We start from the raw sequence: 24,121 nt of genomic DNA, 5'->3' as shown, positions 1-24,121 counted from the left end.
AACTGAAATGCTTAAAAATTTCTATTTAAATAGTATTCTCACTTTAATCTTAGAAAATTCTAATACCAAATGTACATCTATTACTGTATAGGGCTTCAACACTGATTTTGATAACGCAGTGTAAAATTATGGATATTAGCAACAAAAAACTAGCTTACGCAGTAACTTTAAAAAGGGGAAATTTACATTAGTTTCCACTAAGATTCCTAAAAGTATATGACATTGTACTATATCTACTGGTTTTGTACCAACTATGTTTCCCCAAGAAACTTCCATGCAGTCAGAGAATTTTCTATTATTGAATATATTCTTTATATTTAAAAGATTTATAATAAGAGCTTCTGTGTTTACATTATACTTAATTTTACAAGCTTAATTACGTCATAGCTTTTTATGCCATTTAAATACGTCTAAGTGTTCAGTAACACTATTCTTATTAAAATAAAAGTTGCATATTTCACTATATAATCTCAATTTAAACATACAGCACTCTTCACAGAATCATAGAATAACAGGGTTGGAAGGGACCTGAGGAGGTCATCTAGTCCAACCCCCTGCTCAAAGCAGGACCAATTCCCCGAAAGATTTTTGCCCGAGATCCCTAAATGGCCCCACAACGCTGGGTTTAGCAGGCCAATACTCAAGCCACTGAGCTACCTCTCCCCGCTCTTATTTCATACACTCATAATATAAGGCTACACAAATTAAATAGGACTCCCATTCTGAACTTTCCGCCAAACGTTAATTTGTTAGTGCTGTTATCCTTCACTTCATTCAGAATGTAAAGTTATCTACTGCACTTTAATGTTGGTGTGTCATTTTAGGCACTTTGACGCCACAGTGAGGAATGTAGGTATAAATACTAAGATATGGCTTTAGTATGTGTGGTAATTAATCTGTATAGTATTTCTGACATTTATCCTATTGGCACTGTTAGTCTGTATGCTTCATCAATGTAAAAACTCACAGAACTGCAGGAAGACATTGCACTGTGGAATCTAGAGATTTACTGCATCCATGATTTTCCTTGATCAATGTCCATGGTGAACCAGATCTTCTCATTAGCTCATACGTGACATGCAATCTGACATAGGAATTCAGCCAATTAATCTGTGAAGCCTTGTGTCATGGTCATATTGGCAGATTGTAGCACAGCAGGTGCCACCTAACCCCACAGTCAAAGAGAGCATAAAACAGGAGAAATTCAAAAAGCAAAGAACAAAAGCAAAAGTGAAACTAAGTGGAAGGCTGAACACAATATTTGTATCTTTAGATACAGCAAGAAATGGAAAAGGTTATAAGCAGGCTTAGAAGGATTCAATTTTTAAAATGATACGTGTTAGTAAACGTTGATTTCACTGTGTACACTGACAAAATATTTCCATCGATAATCAAAATATACAGATAAGCAGCATTTTTCTTAGTTTGCTTGAGAACTTATTGATTTAAGAAAATTTACTTTATATATTATGACGTGGTGTAGACAATCTGGATTTTAGAAGGTTTTTGAATCTCAATGTTTGTTATTAAATATTATCTGATCCTCAATTTCCCACAACTGTGAAAATTTAAACAGATAAAAATCAAAAACAATGTTTTATAATTTCAGCTGATATCAATGTTTATTATAAACAAAATAAAAATGAAATTCTGCCAAGCCTAGTAACAAGGATACAGCACTGGTGAAAGGTGCCAGATATCAAAACAGCTGAAAGTCTCAATGAACCTTCCTATTCTCTACAGCAGAGGTGGGCAAACTTTTTGGCCTGAGGGCCATATCTGGGTATCGCAATTGTATGGTGGGCTATGAATTCTCACAAAATAGGGGGCTGGGGTGCAGGAGGGCTCTGGCTGGGGGTGCAGGCTCTGGGGTGGGGCTGGGGATAGGAGTTGGGGGTGTTCCAGGCTGCAACCAAGGGGTTCGGAGGGTGTGAGGGGGATCAGGGCTCAGGCAGGGGGTTGGGGCATGGGAGGGGTCTGGGGGGCAGGCTCCAGGCGGTGCTTATCTCAAGCAGCTCCCAGAAACAGTGGCATGTCCCACCTCCAGCTCCTATGCGGAGGTGTGGCCAGGAAGCTCTGCGTGCTGCCCTGTGTGTAGGCACCACCTTTGCAGCTCCTGTTGGCTGTGATTCCCAGCCAATGGGATCTGCGAGGGCGGCACTTGGGGTGGGGGCAGCGTGTGGCGCCCCCTGGCTGCCCCTACATGTAGGAGCTGGAGAGGGGAAAGCCCAGACCCCGCTCCCCAGCTAGAGCGGGACAAGACCCAGAACCCGTTTCCTGGTGGGAGCTCAAGGGAGGGATTAAAATATCTGGAAGGCCGAATATGGCCCACCTCTGCTCTACAGGAAACTAGCACAGCCTTTTCTGCAGGTGATATCAGAATGTTATATAACTTCAGACTAAACCTGGAAAGGAACAGATCACCAGGCATCTCTGCAGCCAAGAGTTTGTTCTCACTAATTCTGCAGTCTGTAAGTACGAGGAAACAGTGATGTCTCTAAATAGCTCTTCCCACAGCAAGCAGCCTGCAGTTATAAACTGGTCATATTGTGATACCACCAGAAGAGACAGTGTGACTCCTGACCTGGTTTCAGCAAAGATGGAAGAATCTATAGGATACAGTCCAAAAGAAATCTGATCTATTAAAATCCATTACCAGAATCACACTAGAAAGTTATGTCAGCAAAGTAAAATGTTCACTGTGAGCATTCACTTTAATGGTTATCTGAGTAATAGCATGCGAGTTCAGAATTAAATGTTCAACTATGATTAGTGAGAAATTATACTTGCAGAAAACATTAAAACATTACTGAATTATGAACAGTGATGAAACTGGAAGCTGTGTGTTTGTGTTGACAAGATATTTTATCTTGCTTGGAAGAACACACACAAGCTCGCTCAGACTAAACATGGAAGGAAAGCACATCATGAGACAGCAGCTGGAGAGAAGGAGGCAATGAAGAGCCCATCATCAATGGGCAGGAGCTGAACTTACCTGAACTTGCTTGCGAAGTTTACTGCATTCATCTGTTAAGACCTGCAGCTGGAGACGGCTCTGTGCAGATTCCAATTCCGCCTGTCTCCGCAACATCTGCTCCTTTTCTAAAGAGCTAAGTAGAGAAGAAAAAGAGAAATGATCATGACTGGACACAACTTAGGATGTTTCTCTGGGCTGCAGCTCTATTACCAGTGTAGGTTAAAACATAGCTACACATAGGTAAACTTAACATTTTCAGTAAATCCCACTGAATCTTGCACTCTTTATCTCCTTGCTATGCCTTCCGGCCATTAGCAGTTAGCCAGTTATTGTGGATTTTTTTTTTTTTTTTTGCATAAACAACTTTCCCATCTGAGTTCCCCTCCTAATGATTTATTGGAGGTGAATAATGGAGGGGCCTTAGTTATGCATAACAGTAACTGTGACCTTTTATCTAGGGGCTCACAAAGATTGTTCTATTACTTCTCTAAAGACAGGCAAGCCCTTTCCATCAATCACAAAATAAAAAAGTGAATACAGAGGAAACACACATTCTGTACATTTCCTATGTAAGAATTCGACAGGTACTGAATATTAACAAGCCTACAATACAGCCAGACGCTGACCTGTAACAATACCATGAGCATCAGGTCCTTTTTTTTTTTTTAAATTACAAGTGACCCTAATACTACAGGGCAGAAAGATGTTACTAATACGGCTACATCAGAAAAAACAGATAGTGTTGTGATGCGTAAGACATTCTCCAGAGAAGTCATAAACCACCTCTCAGACTAATCTATGCCATGTTGTATATCGAGTGATAGAAATTTTGACAGTGACACATTTGTAACTTTTCTTTTAAGTGTCCTTTACATAAAGGGGGAGCAAGTACGCAGCATATAGGAATAGAGTAGTAACCCTTTAAATAATTTGGGAGTTTTTAGTGCTGCTGTGTTCTGTTTCAGAAACTGCTACAAACCAGTCAGAACAGCAGTATATGCATACATAGGCTTACATGTTTGCATCTGATTAGTAAACACAAGTATGTGGGGCCTAACTGCACCCGGTGGTTTTGTCATATGATTTTTGTTGTGTAAAAAGCAAAATACAACTGCATTTGTTTTAGTATCAGGGGCTGATATTAAGGAAGTTTCCATTACAAACATCTGTAGCGTATATCTATATTGATATTATGAGTTACATATCACAGAAGATTTGGCAGAGACCTCAGGAGGTCATCTAGTTCCACCCCCTTCTCAAAGCAGGACCAACCCCAACTAAATAGTCCCAGCCAGGGCTTTGTCAAGCTGGGCCTTAAAAACCTCTAAGGATGAAGATTTCACCACCTCCCTAGGTAACTCATTCCGGTGCTTCACCACCCTCCTAGTGAAACAGTGTTTCCTAATAGCCAACCTAAACCTCCCTCACTGCAACGTGAGACCATTGCTTCTAGTATGTCATCTGCCACCACTGAGAATAGCTGAGCTCCATCCTCTTTGGAACCCCCCCTTCAGGTAGTTGAAGGCTGTTATCAAATTCCCCCTCACTCTTCTGCAGACTAAATAACCTGTTCCCTCAGCCTCTCCTCATAAGCCATGTGCCCCAGCCCCCTAATCATTTTCTTTGCCCTCCGCTGGACTCTCTCCAATTTGTCCACATCCTTTCTCTAGTGGGGGGCCCAAATACTTCAGATGCGGCCTCACCAGTGCTGAATAGAAGGGAATAATCACTTGCCTCGATCTGCTGGCAATGCTTCTAATAATGCAGCCCAATGTGCTACTATAGGCTTCTTGGCAACAAGGGCACACTGTTGACTCATATCCAGCTTCTCGTCCACTGTAATCCCTAGCTCCTTTTCTGCAGAACTGCTGCCTAGCCACTCAGTCCCTAGTCTGTAGCAGTGCATGGGATTCTTCCGTCCTAAGTGCAGGACTCTGCACTTGTCTTTGTTGAACCTCATTAGATTTCTTTTGGCCCAATCCTCCAATTTGTCTACGTCCCTCTGGACCCTATCTACCATTCTCCCCAGTTTAGTGTAATCTGCGAACTTGCTGAAGGTGTAATCCATCCCATCCTCCAGATCATTAATGAAGATGTTGAACAAAACCAGCCCCAGGACCGACCCTTGGAGCACTCCACTTGATACCGGCTGCCAACTAGACATCGAGCTGTTGATCACTACCCATTGCGCCTGACGATCTAGCCTGCTTTCTAGCCACTTTACTAGTCCATCATGCCAATCCATTTTTTTTTTTTTTTTACTGCCTGGCAAGAATCTGTGGGAGAACAGCACCAAAGAAGCTTTGCTCAACGGCAAGTATGTATCACGTTCACCACGTTCCCCATATCCACAGAGCCAGTTATTCATCATTGAAGCAATCGAGGTTGTCAGGCATGACTTGCCCTTGGTGAATCCATGTTGACTGTTCCTGATCACCTTCGTCTCCTCCAAGTGCTTCAAAATGGATTCCTTGAGGACCTTCTCCATGATTTTTCCAGGGACTGAGGTGAGGCTGACCTGTCTGTAGTTCCCTGGATTCTCCTTCTTCCCTTTTTTTTTTTTTTTTTTTTTTTTTTAAAAGACAGGCACTGTGTTTGCCTTTTCCAATCCTCTGGGACCTTCCCAGATCACCACGCGTTTTCAAAGATAATGGCCTTTAGATACATGGGTATGTATCTAGAGGTCCAAGAACAGCTTTACTGAATTTGAGAAATCAAATATGAACATACACGTAAGACTAACAGCACATATCTGCAAGAGGGCAGAGTTAAGGATGTGCATTCTAGCTTAACTTCTATATTCCTACCCTGGCATTCTGAGCCTAACGAAAGGGAGGAATTCAGATATCTTAGATGGATTGCAATTACACTGGAAGGAAGGCAGCAGTGAAGTACGGGGGAAGAGATGTGAATGGTCAGTGGGAGAGGGTGGCAGAAGCAGGAAAGGTTCAACCTGTAGGGAAGATTTTTCAAAGACAGTTAGTTTTTCAGTAGGAGTTAGAAGCCTGATAGTCATTTGTTTTATTTAACATCTCCCCACTACCGTGTTTTGCAACATCACATCCAGTGTTTGCAATGAATTATAACATTACAGAGCTCAAAAAACACCAGCATCATCCAATGGCACGTGTGACACATGGCCAGAAAGGGATAAGCATCCTGCAGGATAAATGACCTAAATTCAACTTTTAGAGACATATTGGTAGATAATATTTGTGTTTTTAAGTACTATATCGTTAGAGGTTAACAAAGTAACCCAAGGGTTCCTGTCTATGCAATATCATTGTATTGATCTCTCTTTGAAATGTACAGCAAATCACTTGCAAATGGTAGAAAAAAGGCAATTGCTTTATGTTAATTCATGTAAGCTAATTACCAGTGATGCTTAGGAAATCTGTCTACTTCAAAATCTTGATGATTGCTTATTGTTTGCCCAAGGACTCTTGTGCTCTCAAGAGGCCTGGAACTGTATAAAGGTGTCCTGGGTTCTGATCCTTTTTATCTCAGATTTGCTTGATGCTTTATGGAGGGGAAGCTTGAGTTATAAGACTCAGATTTCCAGTCCCACCTGGATCACCCTGAATATGAACACTGGACTATAATCTATTGACTAATTCTGAAAACTCATTGCAACTACAAAATTCACCATCTCCAATATGAAACTAATCTCAGAACTGTACTCATGTCTGTACGTACACTGATCTTGTAACCAATACTCATTTCTTTTTTAATAAATTTTAGTTTAGTTAGTAAGAATTGACTGTAGTGTGCATTTGGATAAGATTGAAATATTCATTAACTTGGGAAGTAATGTGTCCAATCCTTTGGGATTGGTAGAACTTTCTTATACGATTAATAAGATTTTCAGGAATCCTCATCGTCATCGATTTGGGTGTCTGGATGGAAGCCCAAGGCTGGTTGCTATAAGGGAACTGTGTTTTGGCTTCTGTGAAACAAGTCAGGTATTGTAGAAGCTGTTTTGGGTTGGCTTGGTAAACCTAAATATTGGAATATCCACCAGCTTTGGAGATTGGCTGCCCCATTCTTTGCCGTTTGCCCTAATTGAGTAGCCTCAGCGTGGCCCTCCCGGGACGTTGGTCACAGAATGCCAGTTAAAATATCTATTTTCACTGCTGAAAATTTCTTCCTCACCCATTTCTGATTAGCAATTAGGGTAACACAGGACAGCTATATTAGGAACTGAGGAGGTCACTTGGAAGTTTCACCATGGTAGTAGTATTTTAAATAAGTACTGAGTTGAAAAGAGAGTTTGAAAGAGTTTCCTGAAAGTGGAAACGATCTAAGGAAGCTGAAATGATGTTTTTCTCAGCAATACTAAGATTTAGGAAGGACCTGGGATTCTGCAACCTTTAACCTTTATTGGATTATATTATACTATTTGTAGTTGCGTACAACAGAAAATTTTCCACTGTACACGAACTTATACCATAGAAATTATAATGGCTAATTTCATCCTGGTTTTGGTTTAAAATGAATTCAGCCTAGATGTAGTCAGACTGGCTACAAAATAGTTTCCATATCATATTACATTTTTGACAATGAGATGAGACCACTTTTTAATGCATATGTAAAGAGACAGCAAAGTTAAAGTCTACTGTTCACCCTCACTGCATTTCTGGACAAGGTGTTTCATTTCTCATGAAAAGATGAATTAGCAGTTAGTTTGTTTGGGATTTTTTTGGAAGGACTTAGCACATACTTGGTTCATTCTTCAGCGGTGGAGTTTTAACATATACCACCTAAGCTTTCTTTAGTCAGCTCTCAGTGCCATGTGCAAGGACACAAAACCCAAGGATCCAATTCTAATAGGGATCCTTCGTTCCAGAAAATACATGCTGAATACAGCATGATCTCCATATTTAAGGCAATCCATAATACTGGCCCTCAAAGTTAAGACAGTGCATAGCCAGTTTCAGGGAGCATAGCTGAAAAAAGGCCTAGGTAAGAGTCAGGCTGCATGAAATCAGTTTTCTTCCTTCGGCATGTATATGTGGGACAGAGATGATACATCTGAGGTGTATGCTCCATACCTTTTCATGCGCTCCTGTTCACTGGTGTCCAGTGCTTTCAAAGTACGGGCATACAAGACCACTACGTCAGAACGCTTTGCCTTCTTATTGCACTAAAATAAAAAGTAGGTTCAGTTTATTCCTAGGAAATTAACATTCAATTCGAACCCAAATTAAATATTCCTACTCTGTTAAATATTTTGAAATTCCCCTTCAAACGTTGTTATTCATGTGATCATTACAGCCTTAACCAGGACTATTTCGAAATTTTAGATCTGATTTTCTAGTGCTGCATTCACCTTTCAGAAAACATCCCTCTGCTGCCCCTGGTCTTGTGTTTCAAAACCACCAAGTACCCAGGACAACCAGATAAATCCTGTGAGCAATTCAAATGTTCATGCAAACATAACAGTCCCCATCTCTACTTTGAGAGCAGCAAGAATCAGGTACTACTTGAGTCTATTCATAACTCTATCATGTACGTGCTATGTGGTGTTGGCAAAGTCACTTAATCTCTCTGTACTTCAGTTTCCCCATCTGTAAAACTGGATTAATACCGCCCTGATGGGGGGAGTGCAAGGCTTAGTGTTCAGAAAATGCTTTGTAGGCATCAGATAAAAGGGACTACAGATGGACCATATCAAGCAGCCTTTGGGGAATCCCACATTACTTCATATCTTTTAAATGCAGGTATATCTACTGTTTAGTAGTATAAAGACATACATCATGGTCACTGTTTCCATGTGTGGCAAAAGATTGTGTGTGTAGAGTAATAAATGCTTATGATTGTTCCTTAGCACCCAACAGCAGTCACTAGTAGGATCTAGAACGTTAAACTACAATAGTAACTTGCACTCAAACCACCTTTTCTACAAAGCCACGTGCACAGCAACGATGTGCAAATCAGTTCAAGAATAAGCAACTGGAAATGGAGAGAAAAAAAACCTAGGGCTAGCTCATCCTTTCTTTAAAGCGACAAGCCCACACGTCTGTTAGTCTAAGGTGCCACAGGACTCCTTGTCGCTTTTTACAAGCCCATCTCAGACACTTTTCAGGTTGCTGGGTCACTAGAAGACACTCACCAAACAGCCATAGGCATCCTTAAGATCATCACACAAAAATACATAATACACTACTAGAATGTTTAGCAGGAAGATGTAATAAGACACCAAAAGTCTAATCACTCAGGATATCAACTACTGGGTTTCCTGGAGCATCTCCCCCTCACCCTTTGAAAGAGAAGTAAATGATAGCAAGAATGAGAAATCACAGAAGTTTAAGAACAGAAGTCTAAGTCTGAGGAATGCCCGCTGAGGATTTTGTTCTGAAAAAAGTTGCACAGATATGACAAGGATGAGAAGCCAGAGGCAGATCTGAAAAATGAATTATTTTGTTTAACTACAGCGTAAAACACCAGGCTCTGTTTCAGCAGGAATCCCACTCAAAAGCAAGCAAAATTATACAATGGCTTTTTTATTTGAGAGCTACTGAAACTTTGGGCCCTCAGGTAACAAGGCTAGGAAGTGACAGTTGGCTCTTTGCATTGTAAATTGAACACTATTCTTGATCTAAAAAAACAGTTTTAACAAAGAGTTAGGCATGAAACTATGTTTCAGAGGAGTGCAGCTAACACTGAGGCAACATTACACTCTGCAAAAACATAACAAAAAAATCCAACCAATTTTATAGCTTTTTAAAACCTCAAAACTTTAGGAGGACCAGAAATGAACAGTTAAATGACCAAGCCCGTTTCCCAATGCCACATACCCTAAGTGAGTGAAGTTATGTCTACAGTGCAACTAAAAACCTGCTGCTGGACCATGCTAGCTGACTCAGATTAATGGGCTGTTTAATTGTGGTGTAGATGTTGGTGCTTGGGCTGCAGCCTGGGCTCTAGGACCATGCGAGGTGGGAGGGTTCCAGAGCTCAGACTGCAATCCAACTCTGAATTTTTACACCACAATTAGACAGCCCCTCAGCCTGGACCCTACAAGCCCAAATCAGCTGGCATGGGCCAGCTGCAGGTTTTTTTTTATTGCAGCACAGAAAACACCCTTAGGTTATGCCTACTCTTAAAACACTATAGCAGTGCAGCTGCATTGATGGGAGGGGTGGTGTAGGTAATCCACCTCCCAAACAGGCAGTAGGTAGGTCGATGGAAAAAAAATCTGTCTACCAATGTCTACACCAGGAATTAAGTCAGTACAGTTACATCTCACAGGGTGTACATTTTTCACACCCCTGAGATATAATTATATCAATGTAAATTTCTAGTGTAGACCAGGTCTAAATCCCACCCTACTTAATCCTGCCCAAACTTAATCCTGCCCTATTAAAATCTGGAAAAATATATGCTAAGGTCAAAATAAATTAACAGATATTGGAAATGATCTCTCAAATATGTGGGGGGACAGTATAAGGAATGAATGAGTGAAAGGCTATATGAATAGTAGGGAACAGGCTGAATCCCTTAATTGTTAACATACAAGCATCCAGTCACAAGACATTAATGGTTTAAGAAGTTGATTATGTTTTAACCTCTCTCTGGTATCTGACAGCCTCATATATTTGATAACATTTGACATACTCCATTTCTAAGAGAACAAAAGCTGAGGCGGTTTGTTTTTTTACTTACAATTAGGTTGACTAAAGTACTTTTCACTCTTTGAAGCAGTGACAGATATTGGAGTACAGCAATGGTAGACAAATGCAGCAGCAATCTTGAACTTAGCAGTGGTTCTCACACAACCTTGAACCTTAGTACCTCCTTTAGATGCCTGACCAGGAAACCAGAGCTCTCAGCCATTAATTTAAAATACTGCCAGACACTTCCATTAAGGGTCATTAATCATCTTATCTGACAAATGGCACCGAACTGTGCAGTCCCCTCCAGTACTGCACTGGTCATGACACCAAGTCATGGAACAGGACTTGAACACTTCCTTTTGCCCCTCATGTGATGTTACTACCCACTGAGCAACACTAATACTCTAATTAATTTCAGCAAAACTGTGCTGAATTAGGTGAAGAATTTAAGTTCCTCTTCAGATGAACAGTGTGAGCTGATCCTGGTGAAAATCACTTCAAAACAGTAGAGATTTTGTTACTTTTGACAGGCTGAAATGGTGGACTTTTTGTACAGTATTTAAAACCCTGACTTCATTCCCTTCTAAATAATAACCCTCTTAATGGTCACATTTGGACCAGAGGCTGCCTGAGAGCAAATCTGTTCCAACACAAAAGAGTGCACTTTACCTGAGGGCATTTCCCTGCCTGTCCCTTGAGCCACCTTATGATGCAAGTGTATCCAAACAGGTGTCCACACCGCAATGCTGAGAGCCGGTGTTCCCCAGCATTAGTCCATTGCTCAAAGCAGATGGCACAGGTGTCCCCTTCTTCCTCATCCAACGGTACAGTGGGAACTGTCACACTGGGTTTCTTTAGTGGAGTTCTCTGAAACAACAACAAAGATCAGACAAACAACATTTGCCATCTTTGTTCTCTGTCCAAGGACTGTTTGTTCACTTTACCTGTTTGTGCTGGACTTCTGCTTCTTCAGCATCACGACCTTCATGCTCTGCAGAGGAAGGCAAAGGCTGAGGAGACTCTGGTTGGACCTGATCAGAAACTTCAGAGCAGACAGGAAAAAAAGGAAGACTAATTTATCTGAACTGGTGCAAGAAGTCTCTTCCTTGGGTTGTAGTCTGAATTTTTTTTTTGTAACTTTAGTATTCTAGAATATCAGAACAAGCACTGGTGCAGTAACTAATGTGGATTGCAAACAAAAACTTTACTCAACATACTAGAATCAGGGCCGGCTTTAGGCCAAATTGCCCAATTCCTGAATGGAGCCCTGTGCCGGCGCCTTTTTAATTTTTACTCACCCGGCAGCACTCTGAGGGGGATCTTCGGTGGCATTTCAGCAGTGGGCCCTTCACTCACCCCGGGTCTTCGGCGGCGAGTCCTTGAGTGCCTAAGTGCCGCCGAAGACCCAGAGTGCCACTGTGTTGGTGTCACTAAGCATAAACCTAAGTTACTTAGAAAAGTGAAAGGCAATAAGAATATAAGGTCTTCCTGTTTCAGGCCTCTAGTGAACAAGAGTCCTTCCATGTTTAAACTCTAATCGACCTCAGAGGCTGGCAGAGGGGAAAGGTCAGGTGCACCAACCCTTATCAGTGGTAAGGCTGCTCAAACTGGTATGGAGCAAAAATAATGAAGCCTGCATACTTTTGGTCAAGGGAGAGGAGATAATGGTTTACAAAGACAAGGTCGTAATTCACACCAGCTTTAATTAACTGTTCAATGTAACTCTACAAGGGGGAGAGGGAGGGGGAAGACAGAGAAAGAAGTGTGTGAGAAAAGAATGCTGCAGCCGGACAGAAGAGGGAGGGGAAACGGGGGCTTGCTAGTCAGCGAGAAAAGTTTTCATGGATATAAAGGAACAGACTGCTTGTTTTAGCTGGGCTGGATCTGAGGCGTACTAAGTCTCCCAGCTCTACTTTGGGATCCCAAATAAACTTGTGTTTTACTTCTCCATCTCGGTGTGTTTATTAGCGCTAAGCACGCCGGGCACGAATCACTGTTGTTTGCCTTGGGCACCTCCGGTGTCTGCAACAACTGGGTGAGTACAAATCAGGCCCCACACTTGCTAAAGCCGGCCCTGACTAGAATAATAAATGGTATCATGTACTGAAGCAAAAAGGTAACTAATTAGCACAATTAAAATGATTTTGTAACACTTTCATAAATCATTGAAATGTAAGGCTGGAAAGGACATTGAGAGGTCATCTAGTCCAGCCCTCTGTACTGAGGCAAGACCAAGTAAACCTAGAACATCCCTGAAAGGTGTTTGTCCAACCTCTTTTTCAACCTCCAATGATGGGGATTCCATAACCAAACACCAGAAGCCTATTCCAGAATTTAACTACCCTTAGATTTAGAAAGTTTTTCTTGATATCTAACCTACCTCTCCCTTGCTACACATTAAGCCCATTATTTCTTGTCCTACCTTCAGTGGACATGGAGAGCAATTGATCACCATCCTCTTCATAAAATTCTTAACATATCTGAGGAGGTATCAGGTCCCATCCCCCCCACCACCCCAATCAGTCTTTTCTCAAGTCTAAATGTGCCCAGGTTTTTAAATCTTTTCCCACTGGCCAGGTTTTCTAATCTTTTCATCATTTTTCTTGCCCTCTTCTGGACTCTCTCCAATTTACCCACATATTTCCTACAACTGGAAACAGCACTCCAGCTGAAGCCTCATCAGACCTGTGTTTTATCTACCCTCCAGAATGATATTAACCTTTTCCACAATTGCAATACACTGTTGACTCGTTCAGTTTGTGATCCACTGAAGCCCCCAGATCCTTTTCAGCAGTACTATCACCTCAGTTACTCCCCATTTTGTAGTTGTGGATTTTATTTTTACTTTTAAGAGTATTACTTTCCACTTGGATTTATTGAATTTAATCTTGTTGATTTTAAACTTCTTTAATTCGTTGAGGTCATTTTGAATTCTAATCCTGTCCTCCAAAGGGCTTACAACTCCTGTGTAGTGTCACCCAAAAGTCTTACAAGCACACTCTCCACTCCACTATCCAAGTCATTAGTGAAAATGTTGACTAGTACCAGACTGAAGACTGACTCCTGCAGGACCTCACAACATTCCACACACACTCCCCACCCCAGTTTGACAGCCAACCACTGATCTTATTTTTACTGATCCTAAGTGTTCACTCTGGAGGTACAGTAGGGACATTATGTGGGTACCTGAAGATTAAATAAGAGGATAGCACCAAAAAAAAAAAAAAAAAGGGGGGGGGCTCAGGAAGGGAGAACAATAGGGAGCAAAAGAAGGGGGGGGGGCAAAATGATGCAGCTATCCCTTGATAATGAGATAGGTGCGTTACGATTGATACCTTGCAATTAGTTGTCTCCTTGGAGATTTTACAGGGGGGTTGCTTTATAAAGGAATGATTCCTCTACTGCCCACATCCGCTTACCTTTCAAGATCAAGTATTTTTATTATAAAAAGTAAGAAAAAAACCTAAGGGGTTCATGAACATTTTTTACTTTGAGTAAAGAACATCAACCTGAAAAGGTTGAAAAACACTGAGTGATCCACTAAGTGAGCCACTATCCCCTAAGCAGCTAAGGGGAGGGAGGTTGCATTAAGCAAGGAATAACCCTTGAAGCAGATGATTTCCTCAGCAGTAAAAAATCCTGGGCCAGATCCTCCACTGTAAATTGGCCTAGCTGGTTTACACTGATTTACAATAATTAATTGAGGCCCTCTGTTTTGGAGACAATCCTTGATAATAATGACCAGGGGAGAAAGGAGAACTGCAGAAAGTAGAAAACAGAATAATCTCTGAATTACTTATTTTGAAGATTTCCAGGAGGCATCAGTGGGTAAGTAAACAGCTTAAAAAAAAATTGCTCAGGATTATTTTAATATTCATCCACTGTTGCATTATGAAGGCAGCAGCCCATCCACGTCAGCTATGAGTATACTGACGTCAGACCTTTGAAGCTCTGTTGTAAAGCTTGAAAAGATGTTCTATCCAGTGTTATCCTGTTTGACAGTAGAAATGAAGTGAGAGGAATTTCTGGCATTTCAGAACTCACAGTGACGTGAAACCAGCACAAACCTCCCAAACTGGCAGCTATGGGTGCCTCCTCTTGGGGTACTGCCACATCCTCCTCCTCAGTGGAGCTGCTGCTGTCAGAGTCACTCAACTCCAATGTTTCATCTGAGCTGTGACCACTGTTGCGAATTGGAAGATGCAAAGTCTCCAGTGGTGGAAATGCTGCTGTTGTTGACCCTTGAGTCCTGCTGACCGTGAAATAACTATCCAGTGGTGTCCTGGACCTGAAAAGCAAGGAGTAAAAGCTGCAGTATTTCTTCACATTAATTATTGCAGGTAAAATGTACACGGAAAATTAGATCCTCATTTGTTTGCCACAATCCCGAGCCTCTGTTTGAGGACGTAAGGGATACAACCAAACTGACCACGAAATGTCTCACTCAGAACAGCACCAATCCCCAAGCAAGGCAGTGAATTAACAACTTTAAGAAGCATACTCAACACGCAGCTGTGATAGCGCTTCACTGCTTAGGTCTAGAAAATGCAGATGCCTGATCTGCCTCTACGTAGAAGGAATATTGTTTTTCCAGGGCTGGAAAGGGGAAAACAAGATGTGGTGCACTTGACCTTGTTTGTGTCATCATCTAGCTCTTATTAGCAGATCTTAGAGCACTTTACAAAGGAGGTCAGTATCATTACCCCCATTTTACAAATGGGGAAAACAAGGCACCGAGGGATGAAGTGACGCTAAAGGTGGGAAGTATGGTACACAAGTTATTACCCAGCAGAGCCATCGCATCTGATTTCTTACCACTAGACTTTGCTTTTTTTGATTTACCAAATGAACTCATCTGGTCCCCAGATGCAGCCACAGTATTTCGAAACAAATTGGTTGCTTATATCAGACTCCCATTCCTTAGTTTATGCCCCACACAAAAACCCATTTTTTCTTTCATCAGCTTTGCAAGATTGTGCCATGGCAAAAATATGTACCAAACTACTTTACAATAACGATTAGACTGAAGAAAGCTTGTGCTATTTTACTTGACAATCCAACAACAACAAAATTGTTCTTCAGTTGCAAGTAGAATTTTGCAAGACTGCTTAATGGCCCAATGGCCCATGTATGTGGAAGCGAATTACACCTACAGGAGAGCCCAGGGCAGACTGTACAGCTGTGTTTAGCCACTTGGGGTGAGATCAATGGCCAAACTTCCACTGACTTGAATAGAGCCAGGATTTAACCCACAGTGTTTAGAGTGGATCTGCACAGCCAAAATGTGAAGAGAGTTAAACATGAAAGTCTCTGCTGATGGGTCCCCCCTGAAGCTAAGGCACAGGTGGCACTCAGCATAGAATTAAGCTTTAAACTTTTTCAAATTTGTTTTTTTGCTCACAAATCTTCCTGTTTGCTGAAGAGGACACTGAACACTGTGGAAAACTGTGCTTTACAAGCATGAAGTTATGTCTGTAAGCATTTCTGGAACACTTATCACCACAGTATCTGAACAATGAGCGAAGAGTCTTGCCAAAAAGCATGATTCCCAGAAGAGAGTCTAAAGAGCAGATGAGAAGAATCATACTACTACCTACTAGGGTTACTGAAAACTTGGGACACACAGAATTTGGCCTAGCTCATGCAGGTGGGCTGGACTGGGCTTTCTAGAGTTCAGCATAACATAGGAAGCACAACAGATTATAAAGTGAAATCATTAGGTTGGGGGAAAGTTCAGACTTGACTCCTTTTCAGTTTTACCTGGTACTGATTGTCCTCTGGGATCCACCACCTCTTTGTCGCCGGCGAATTCTCCTTGCTGGTGGCTGTCGTGTGATCTGTTGTGCAGCCTGTAGTTGAAACAGCTCCAATACCCCATGCAGCCTTTGCAGACCATCCAGGCTAGGGGCAGCATTCAACTGGGAGTCAGACTCAGCAACTGTCACTGCTTCATCAGCATCAGAGACCACAATGACTTCTTCGTCAGCAGGAGGAACCACAATGCCTTCTGCCTCTTCACTAGGCACTGGAGAGTTGGATGGCAGTGACAGTAGAGCCTGATCAGAGGCATCTGAGGGAAATGCCTCACGGTGCTCCACAGAATAAGTAACTGCTGGCTGGAGATCCACTTCCATTTCTTCCTGTGCCATTTCTGAGAAAGGCATGGGATGGAGCAAACAAAGATGTGGGATTAGTGCAAACACTTGTACACAAGTCCATACTTCAAGTAAATTACAGACACGTCAGCATAAAGACCCCTGCTGACTGCAATATCCTTTAGGATTAAGATCCAGTGCTTCTTAGAGACCATTTCTGTGGCAGCTGACATGATTTGAGAATTCCAGTTTAACAGTCCTTGGATTTATATATCAGTTGGCTGAGGGCTTGACAAAAGCATTTTCAGAGTCCTTGACTCTATAAGTCTCAAACCCAACCGAGCCTGAGTTTTCTAGCCTCGCGGACACATTGCAAGGCCTGTCTATTCAAGTTAGCCTTTTGATGGGAGTAGGTGAGTTGGGGAGTTCTTCTTTGCTAGTTAATATGTATTCACAGATTATTTTTGTATTTTGGGGTAGAGATTTTGGCAGATGCTATGCATTTAAATTCCTCCTACAACCCCAAAAAAAGAGAGAGCTACATCAGTCTACAGTGCTTAACTAATGAATAATAATATATGGCACTTCGTACCTTTAATCTATGATCTCAAAGGATCTTGTATCTGAGCATCTCAATGTGATCATCATCACAGAAATGCCTGTAAATAAATATTAATAGAGCACTACACACGTGGCAGAGGACTCAATGTTTATTTAAAAACAAAAACCAAAACAAACCTATCCCAAAAATGGAGTTTCCTAGTAAATGAATGAAATTCAGTTAAGACAACAAGTTCACCATGAATCTTACCTGGCTGCGCCATCTATTGTGCATACACCACCTCATGTTCACTAGAATTGTATAAGCCTAAGTAGTATACGCTAACAATACCCCCAGTCATGACACTGTTGATATTATCAGCCCTTTATACGTCATATGTAGGTACATACTCAGACTGAGAGTGAATTTCACTGCAAAATTTCATATAAATCAATGCAGGAATTTTGGAAGACAGGAATGCTAGTTAAAAACAATCATATATTAGAAACTCAAGAAATGCAGATTTCTGACTGCCTCTCAAGAATGAGCACACAGACTACTTTAACTCTGTTCCCATAGCTATGGTTTAAAATAAATAAATAAAGGAACGCAAGATGGGTGAGGGAATATCTTTCATTAGACCAACTTCCGATGGTGAGAGAGACAAGTTTTTGAGCTTATACAGAGGGTTAGCGTTTTGATTTAGTTGGGGTTGGTCCTGCTTTGAGTAGGGGGTTGGACTAGATCTCCTGAGGTCCCTTTCAACCCTAATCTTCGTGCCCACAAAAACTAGAATGCCTTAGATCACAATGTGGTAATGTTAATTACGGATTTCTTCATGGTCATAGAGAGCACAAACAAAAGAATTTTACAAATTCTTGGTTAGACAAATAACATAGTTAAGACAGCCTTAGATTGAGTTTACCACCCGCTTTGGGCTGCATTCCCAAGCAACCCGACTCCAAGAAGACCCGGTCCCAGCGCGCCAGGGGCCGCTACTGGCCTCACACCGTCCATGGGCCCCACCCGTTTACCTCTTAATGGTTTCATGCCCTCTTGAACTCTCTCTTCTACTTAAGACAATTTATTAAGGGCCTCAATTCTGCAGGATACTGAGGGCACTCTGCACCTTTCTGGAGGTACTCAGAACCTCTCTGATCACGCTCAGTGATCCCAGATGTCAGCCAATTACCCAAATATCAGTAGACAGCTCTTTACACACTATATACATGCTATCCAGCATCATGAAATTAAAGTACTTACAGGGAGAAAGCAACGATTAGCACCGGGACAGCATAGCACGCTTTGTTTTACACAAATCTCTCTCATACGAATTAGAAGATCAATGCTCTATGTTGCACATTTGAGATACTCTCCAAGCAAAGAAGAGCAGATGGGAAGGCTGGTATTTCTACAAAGGATAGAAAGATATGGCAGTCTGGGTCTTTGTTTGAGAAGTGCAACATTGCATGTCCTGTGTTTCTTATGGCTTGTTTGTTTTAATACTAAGGTTCTCGAAAGGTAATATGCATTAAATCCACATATACATGCCTGCAACCTTAACTTATCCAACAAAAAACTTTACCTTTAAAGTTAATTCAACTGAATTAAACAGTCTCAATTCATAAAAGTGTATGTAGATGAACAGGCTGGAATCCTCTTCTCTATGATATAATTTCAGCTATATAATACTGATGATTCCATTTTAGAATAAAGGAATCTATAGTGAAATTCAAACAATATTTTAAACAAGTTGTCTTAATTAGAGGGAAAATATAAAACTTTTTGTTAGATCAGGTATATCCTTTATGATGTTTGTTATTTTCTTTAAAGCTATTCAAACACTGCCTCAATAGAACTTTGAAACACTCAGTGTTGTAAATATTTTAAAGTCCTCTTCAATAAGAGGAAGTTACCATCTTGACCAATGGAGAAGAGTTACTGTGTTAAAATACAAATTCCGTGGCCTTTGCTATATCCTACAAAACATGACTAGATTAGACCACCAACCTAGAAATGAATTTCATCTCAAAGTTAAGACTATCAACCTGTTGTGAAGAGCCTGTACAATGTAAACACAGAAGACCTGGCAGAGCTAATGCCGTGTCACTTCAAAAGTCATTACTATCACAGAAGCTGATGGTAGCTAAGTAACTGCATGTAAGAACAGGCAGATGGAATACAAAATAGGAAAAATTCCCTCTATCTTCCACTGACCATATGTAATTTTAGCTACCTTTAGAAAGGGATAATGGAGCACCACACATCAATTGTTCATCATCTGTCCAATGGCTATTTCAGTGCAACCAGCTAGCACTGAAATAGTTCAACAAAGTTACTTTGGCACTGTGACCTTGCACTCCATGTTTTACGGAAATATGCTAACGAGTATGAATATAATGTAACTGGAATAGGCTTTGTGCAAAAGGTCTCTTGTAATGTATCATTACAAAGCTTATAATCTACTGAGTGCATTCATCCTATTTGTATGAATGTCTCATTCTTGTATCTACAGCTAGAAATATGAAGTATTACTCTAAAGTCCTATTGTAACTATGCAAAGTGTAAGCCATTAATAATGGTTTGGAATCTTGATAGCTCCCATTAACCAGGACAACTGGCTGTAAATGGCTCTGTTTACCCTCAAACTTTCCTGACAGGCTAACCCTGAAAGAATAGAGAATGAGGTCTTACAGTGACATGTAACCATGTCACCTGGTACTCAAATCCATCTTAAACCTGGTGCTTTTCCATTTAGAAGGAGGGGTGGGAACCCAGAGAGGGACAAAGGATTCCCATCTTGTGGAAAAGATATATAAGGGGGTGGAACAGGACAAAGGGGGCTGCAGTCATGAGAAATCCCCTAGTTACCACATGAGCTGGAACTAACAAGAACTGAACCAGGGGAAAGGATTGGGCCCAGACTAAGGAGGAGTCTAGTCTGTGAAAAAAGCATATTGGAACATCTCTGAGGGTGAGATTTACCTGTATTCAGTTTCTTAACGTATTAGGCTTAGACTTGCATGTTTTTGCTTTATTTTACATGGTGACTTACTTTATTCTGTCTGTTATTACTTGAAAGCACTTAAATCCTACTTTTTATTCTTAATAAAATCACTTTTGTTCATTATTGAATCCAGAGTCAGCGATTAATACTTGGGGGAGCAAAGAAGCTGTGCATCTTTATCAGTGTTACAGAGGGTAGACAATTTATGAGTTTACTCTGTATAAGCTTTATACAGAGTAAAATGGATTTATTGGGGTTTGGATCCCGTTGGTAGCTGGGTGTCTCGGTGCTGGAGACATGACTACTTGCTGAGTGGTTTTCAGTTAAAGAGCCTGCAGCTTTGGGGATGTGGTTCAGACCCTGGGTCTGTGTTGCAGCAGGCTAGAGTGTCTGGCTCAACAAGACAGGGAAAACGGGCTCAGAGGTAGTTTCAGCACATCAGCTTACAGTCCCAAGGGGGGTCTCTGTGACCGACCTCATCACAGGCACCTCAAAAATTACCTTAAAAATCTGATTTGCTGCAATAGCAAAACTAGTTTCTACACTCGCTTTCAGCTCTAGAGTGAATACAGTCTTATCTACACAATTCTATACGGCTTTACCTACACCCTTCTTTAAGCCGCAATAATTAAAACAATACAAGTACTGTCTGTAGACAAGCCCTAAGATCCACATCATATAGGCACTCCAATAGTTGTGACAGGGTATTGGCTGTTCCCTCAAAGTGGGAAATTAGCCAACAGTGGCTACTTACATGAGTAACCGATGGGTTCTAAACAGCCCTAAGGGGGATATATAAGCTGAATGCTTTCTTACAAGTAGGGTTTTTATTATTTATTCATCTTGTGAGAGCCCAGTCACCCATTCTATTAAACACTGCACACACATAATTAAAAGGTAGTCCCTGCCCCCAAAGAGCTTATAGTCTGAACCTATTACAAGGGACAAGTAGAGAGAAAGGGTTGCATTCAATCCTACATTTAGGGACCTGGAGAAAAATCTGTCTGGGTATTGGCCCTGCTTTGAGCAGGGGGTTGGTCTAGATGACCTCCCGTGGTCCCTTCCAACCCTGATATTCTGTGATTCTAAGATATGGGAATGCATAAGGTATAATAAGCATCACTATCAGCCTGACTGATGTCCAGCCATTGTTAACGGTCTTGCAGGCATCACAGCAGAGATGAAGTTTAAGGAGGGATCTGAAGGAAGATAATGTTATGGTTATTTGTATTGCAGTAGTATTTAGAGACAAATGGTGGGACAGCTGATCACCATTATAATAACCTTTCTACAGAAGGGAACTGAGACAACATGATCACATGACTTGCCCAAGATCATAAAGGGAGCCTGCAGAAGACAGGATTTAAACCACCTGAGTCCCAGTCCAACACTACAGTCAAACTACCACCCTTTGCTTCCGAGGGAGCTCCTCCCCGCACACAAAGGGTAGCATGGGAGAAAGCACCAGGCAACGAAGGCTGGCAAGGGTGGCAGAGCAGGAGCTGGAGATCGCATTAGGGTCAGCAGGAAGGGTGGTGCCACACTGCAGGGCTTTACTCCAGCCCACAGAGCAGGATTGCTGGTTATGGTTATTTGCGCTGCCGCAGCAGCGCCTCGGAGCCCCAGCCAGGCCGGGACCCCAGGGCGCTGGACAGACACCGACAGCTCTCAGCGCCGGAGACAGCCAGGCTCCTGCTAAAACCGCACCGGCCAGCAGAGGGCAACCAGCCGCGGCGCCGTCGGGTCACAGCCAGGGCCCCAGCACCCGGGATCTGGGGGCCGCAGGGCCCGCTGCCCGAGCGCCCGTTCCGCCTGCACGTGCCTCCCACGGCCCACTGCGCGGCGACGGGCCCGCGGGCGTTACCGGCCGGCCCTCGCGCCCCTCGGGAGAGGGGCCGGCCCGGGTCCAGGAATGAACCCAGGTGTCCGGGGAGCCCGCGGGACATACTGCTCCGGGCCAGGGCTGGGCACACTCACCTCCGGCCGCGGGAGGGGGAGAGGTCGAGTTACCAACCGGCCCTAGAGAGGCGCCATAGCCTCCCGCTCAGCTCAATCTCCCCGCCGGCAACGGATACCCACCCCGCGACCTCATTGGGTGACCACCTTCCTCGCTGACAAAACCCTACTTCTATTGGGCGATGTGACGTTACGTTGCCGGCTGTTACTGGACACGTTGGCTGCCAGTTTAGCCAGAGGGGGAAGAGAAGACTCAGGTGCTCCATTTTTGTTGGCCGGTTGTCTGTCAATCAGCTGGAGGGGGGAACGCCGCTTGTGCCCCTTTGTGACTAGATGATCGGCCTGTCGATCAGAGGAAAAGCCTCCCGAAGCACCTTTTGGCTGGAGGAATGAACTGCCTGTCAATCAAAAAGGGCGGGGAACGGAGCAAGTTCGAATGTTGTTGGAGGTAGAAAAGGCGCCGGGGAGGAGCGGCTAAACCCCCACCCTAGTCCCGCCCCCAGGCCAAGAGGAGGTAGCGATTTGATGTTAGCTGCCAACATAGGACGTTACACCGCCTCGAGAGAGCGTATCCCAGCATGCAGCGCGCCGCGCCCCAACGGCCCGCAGCGGGGCGGTAACTCGCAGTAAGCGCTGCTCCGTCCAGGGCGCCGCTTGTGCGCCGAAAGCAGCATTGCGCCGCCCGAGCAGCCCCTGGGGGCGCCGGTGCTGGGCCGTGGCGTGAGGCGGCAGTAACCCGTCTGCACCCCGCTGGCGCCAGCCGCTCCTGGCGGTTCGTCGGGGGGCAGTGAATCCGCCGCCGCCCCTCGCGGCCCCGGGAGGCGGGGGAGTGGTGATAGGAAGCGGGCAAATGCATTTGTCCGAGCGGTTCAGTGACGTGGAGCTGCTCGCGTGCGGCTGAACTGCCAGGCTCGTTCGCTGCGCCTGAGGAGCGGGCGCCAAGTTACGTTCTCGCTTCTCTCTGCTGGTTCACACCTTGATCTGTTCGTGCCGGTTAGCTGCAGCGATCCGATTCCCGCCTTGAGCGATGCGGGGCCGCTGGGCTTTGGTAGCTCGCTGCTCTGAGGATGACGAAGGGGTTTTGCTCTGTTTGTTTCAATCAGACTTAAAAACGTCACTTTTCTGAACTTTCACCTCAATTGTTACAGCCTGGCGAGAATACCTTGCTTTCCAAAGTGGTTTGAGACCTAGGGCTGTAAAGCCCTGTGAAGGAGCTAATTATTTTTATTATTTATTGAGAGGCCTGTAACACATAATTGTGGCTTTTCCAAATATAAAAAGTGCCAACTTTTCTTACTTAAAATTGAGGCACAACTCTACTCTTTCTTTGTTGGAGCCATCCTACTGCAAGGTCAGCCTCCTCAGGGAGAGTCACTAAGGTGGTAGTTGGCAACGGACTCTCAAGTTGAGAGAAACAACCAGGAGTCCAGTAGCACCTTGAAGACTAACAGATTTATTTGGGCATAGGCTTTCATGGGTAAAAAATCTCACCTCTTCAGCTGCATGTTAGTCTTTAAGGTGCCACCAGACTCCTTGTTTTTGTGGATACAGACTAACACATGTTGTGGAAAAATTCATTTTGATCAGAGACTCAACCTGAGGCCTGTTTATTGACAAACACACCAACTCATTGGGTGGTAGCAGAGGGCAGAACTGTTCCCCCGATATTAAACACACAGCATCTTTTAAAGCTTCAAACCACAAACAGATTACACACAGTTAAGTAATAAGTGACCATATTAGGAATCAAATTACACACACTTGAGTAATGGTGCCCTTATTAGGAAAAATAGAGTTAGGGTCTTTTCATACTTTCCAGCCATCTGTTGCAACCTTGCCTAGAATGGGTGCAATGTGAGTAGAGGGCTTTTTGGTGGTTTTCAGTGCTGTTACAACCTTACCTTTTATGGGGTGCTTATTACACAATTG

At 42.9% G+C, this 24,121-nt stretch overlaps 1 protein-coding gene across 5 annotated transcripts in view; it reads right to left on the bottom strand.

Annotated features, from left to right (window-relative positions):
* Positions 1 to 22,330, bottom strand: part of RFWD3 (ring finger and WD repeat domain 3) — a 48,508-nt gene extending 26,178 nt beyond the window's left edge. The window contains exons 1-8 of one of the 5 annotated variants that reach the window (XM_032791829.2): positions 22,214 to 22,330; positions 18,493 to 18,640; positions 16,354 to 16,744; positions 14,661 to 14,881; positions 11,538 to 11,635; positions 11,263 to 11,460; positions 8,029 to 8,120; positions 2,996 to 3,110 (exon numbers count right to left, since the gene is read on the bottom strand). In XM_032791829.2, the coding sequence (XP_032647720.1) occupies positions 2,996 to 3,110; positions 8,029 to 8,120; positions 11,263 to 11,460; positions 11,538 to 11,635; positions 14,661 to 14,881; positions 16,354 to 16,742 (1,113 nt within the window). In that variant the 5' untranslated portion in view covers positions 16,743 to 16,744; positions 18,493 to 18,640; positions 22,214 to 22,330. Of the gene's footprint in view, positions 1 to 2,995; positions 3,111 to 8,028; positions 8,121 to 11,262; positions 11,461 to 11,537; positions 11,636 to 14,660; positions 14,882 to 16,353; positions 16,745 to 17,280; positions 17,348 to 18,492; positions 18,641 to 22,213 lie in introns of those variants that run through there. The other 4 variants (XM_032791830.2, XM_075073818.1, XM_032791831.2 and 1 more) reach the window with 4 other exon arrangements.
* Between the last annotated feature and the right edge of the window lie 1,791 nt (positions 22,331 to 24,121).

This window comes from Chelonoidis abingdonii, chromosome 19 (genome assembly GCF_003597395.2).
Source record: "Chelonoidis abingdonii isolate Lonesome George chromosome 19, CheloAbing_2.0, whole genome shotgun sequence".
NCBI classification, from domain to species: domain Eukaryota; kingdom Metazoa; phylum Chordata; order Testudines; family Testudinidae; genus Chelonoidis; species Chelonoidis abingdonii.
The sequence above is the reverse complement of the archived record's forward strand: the minus strand, read 5'-3'. Positions and strand labels throughout refer to the sequence as shown.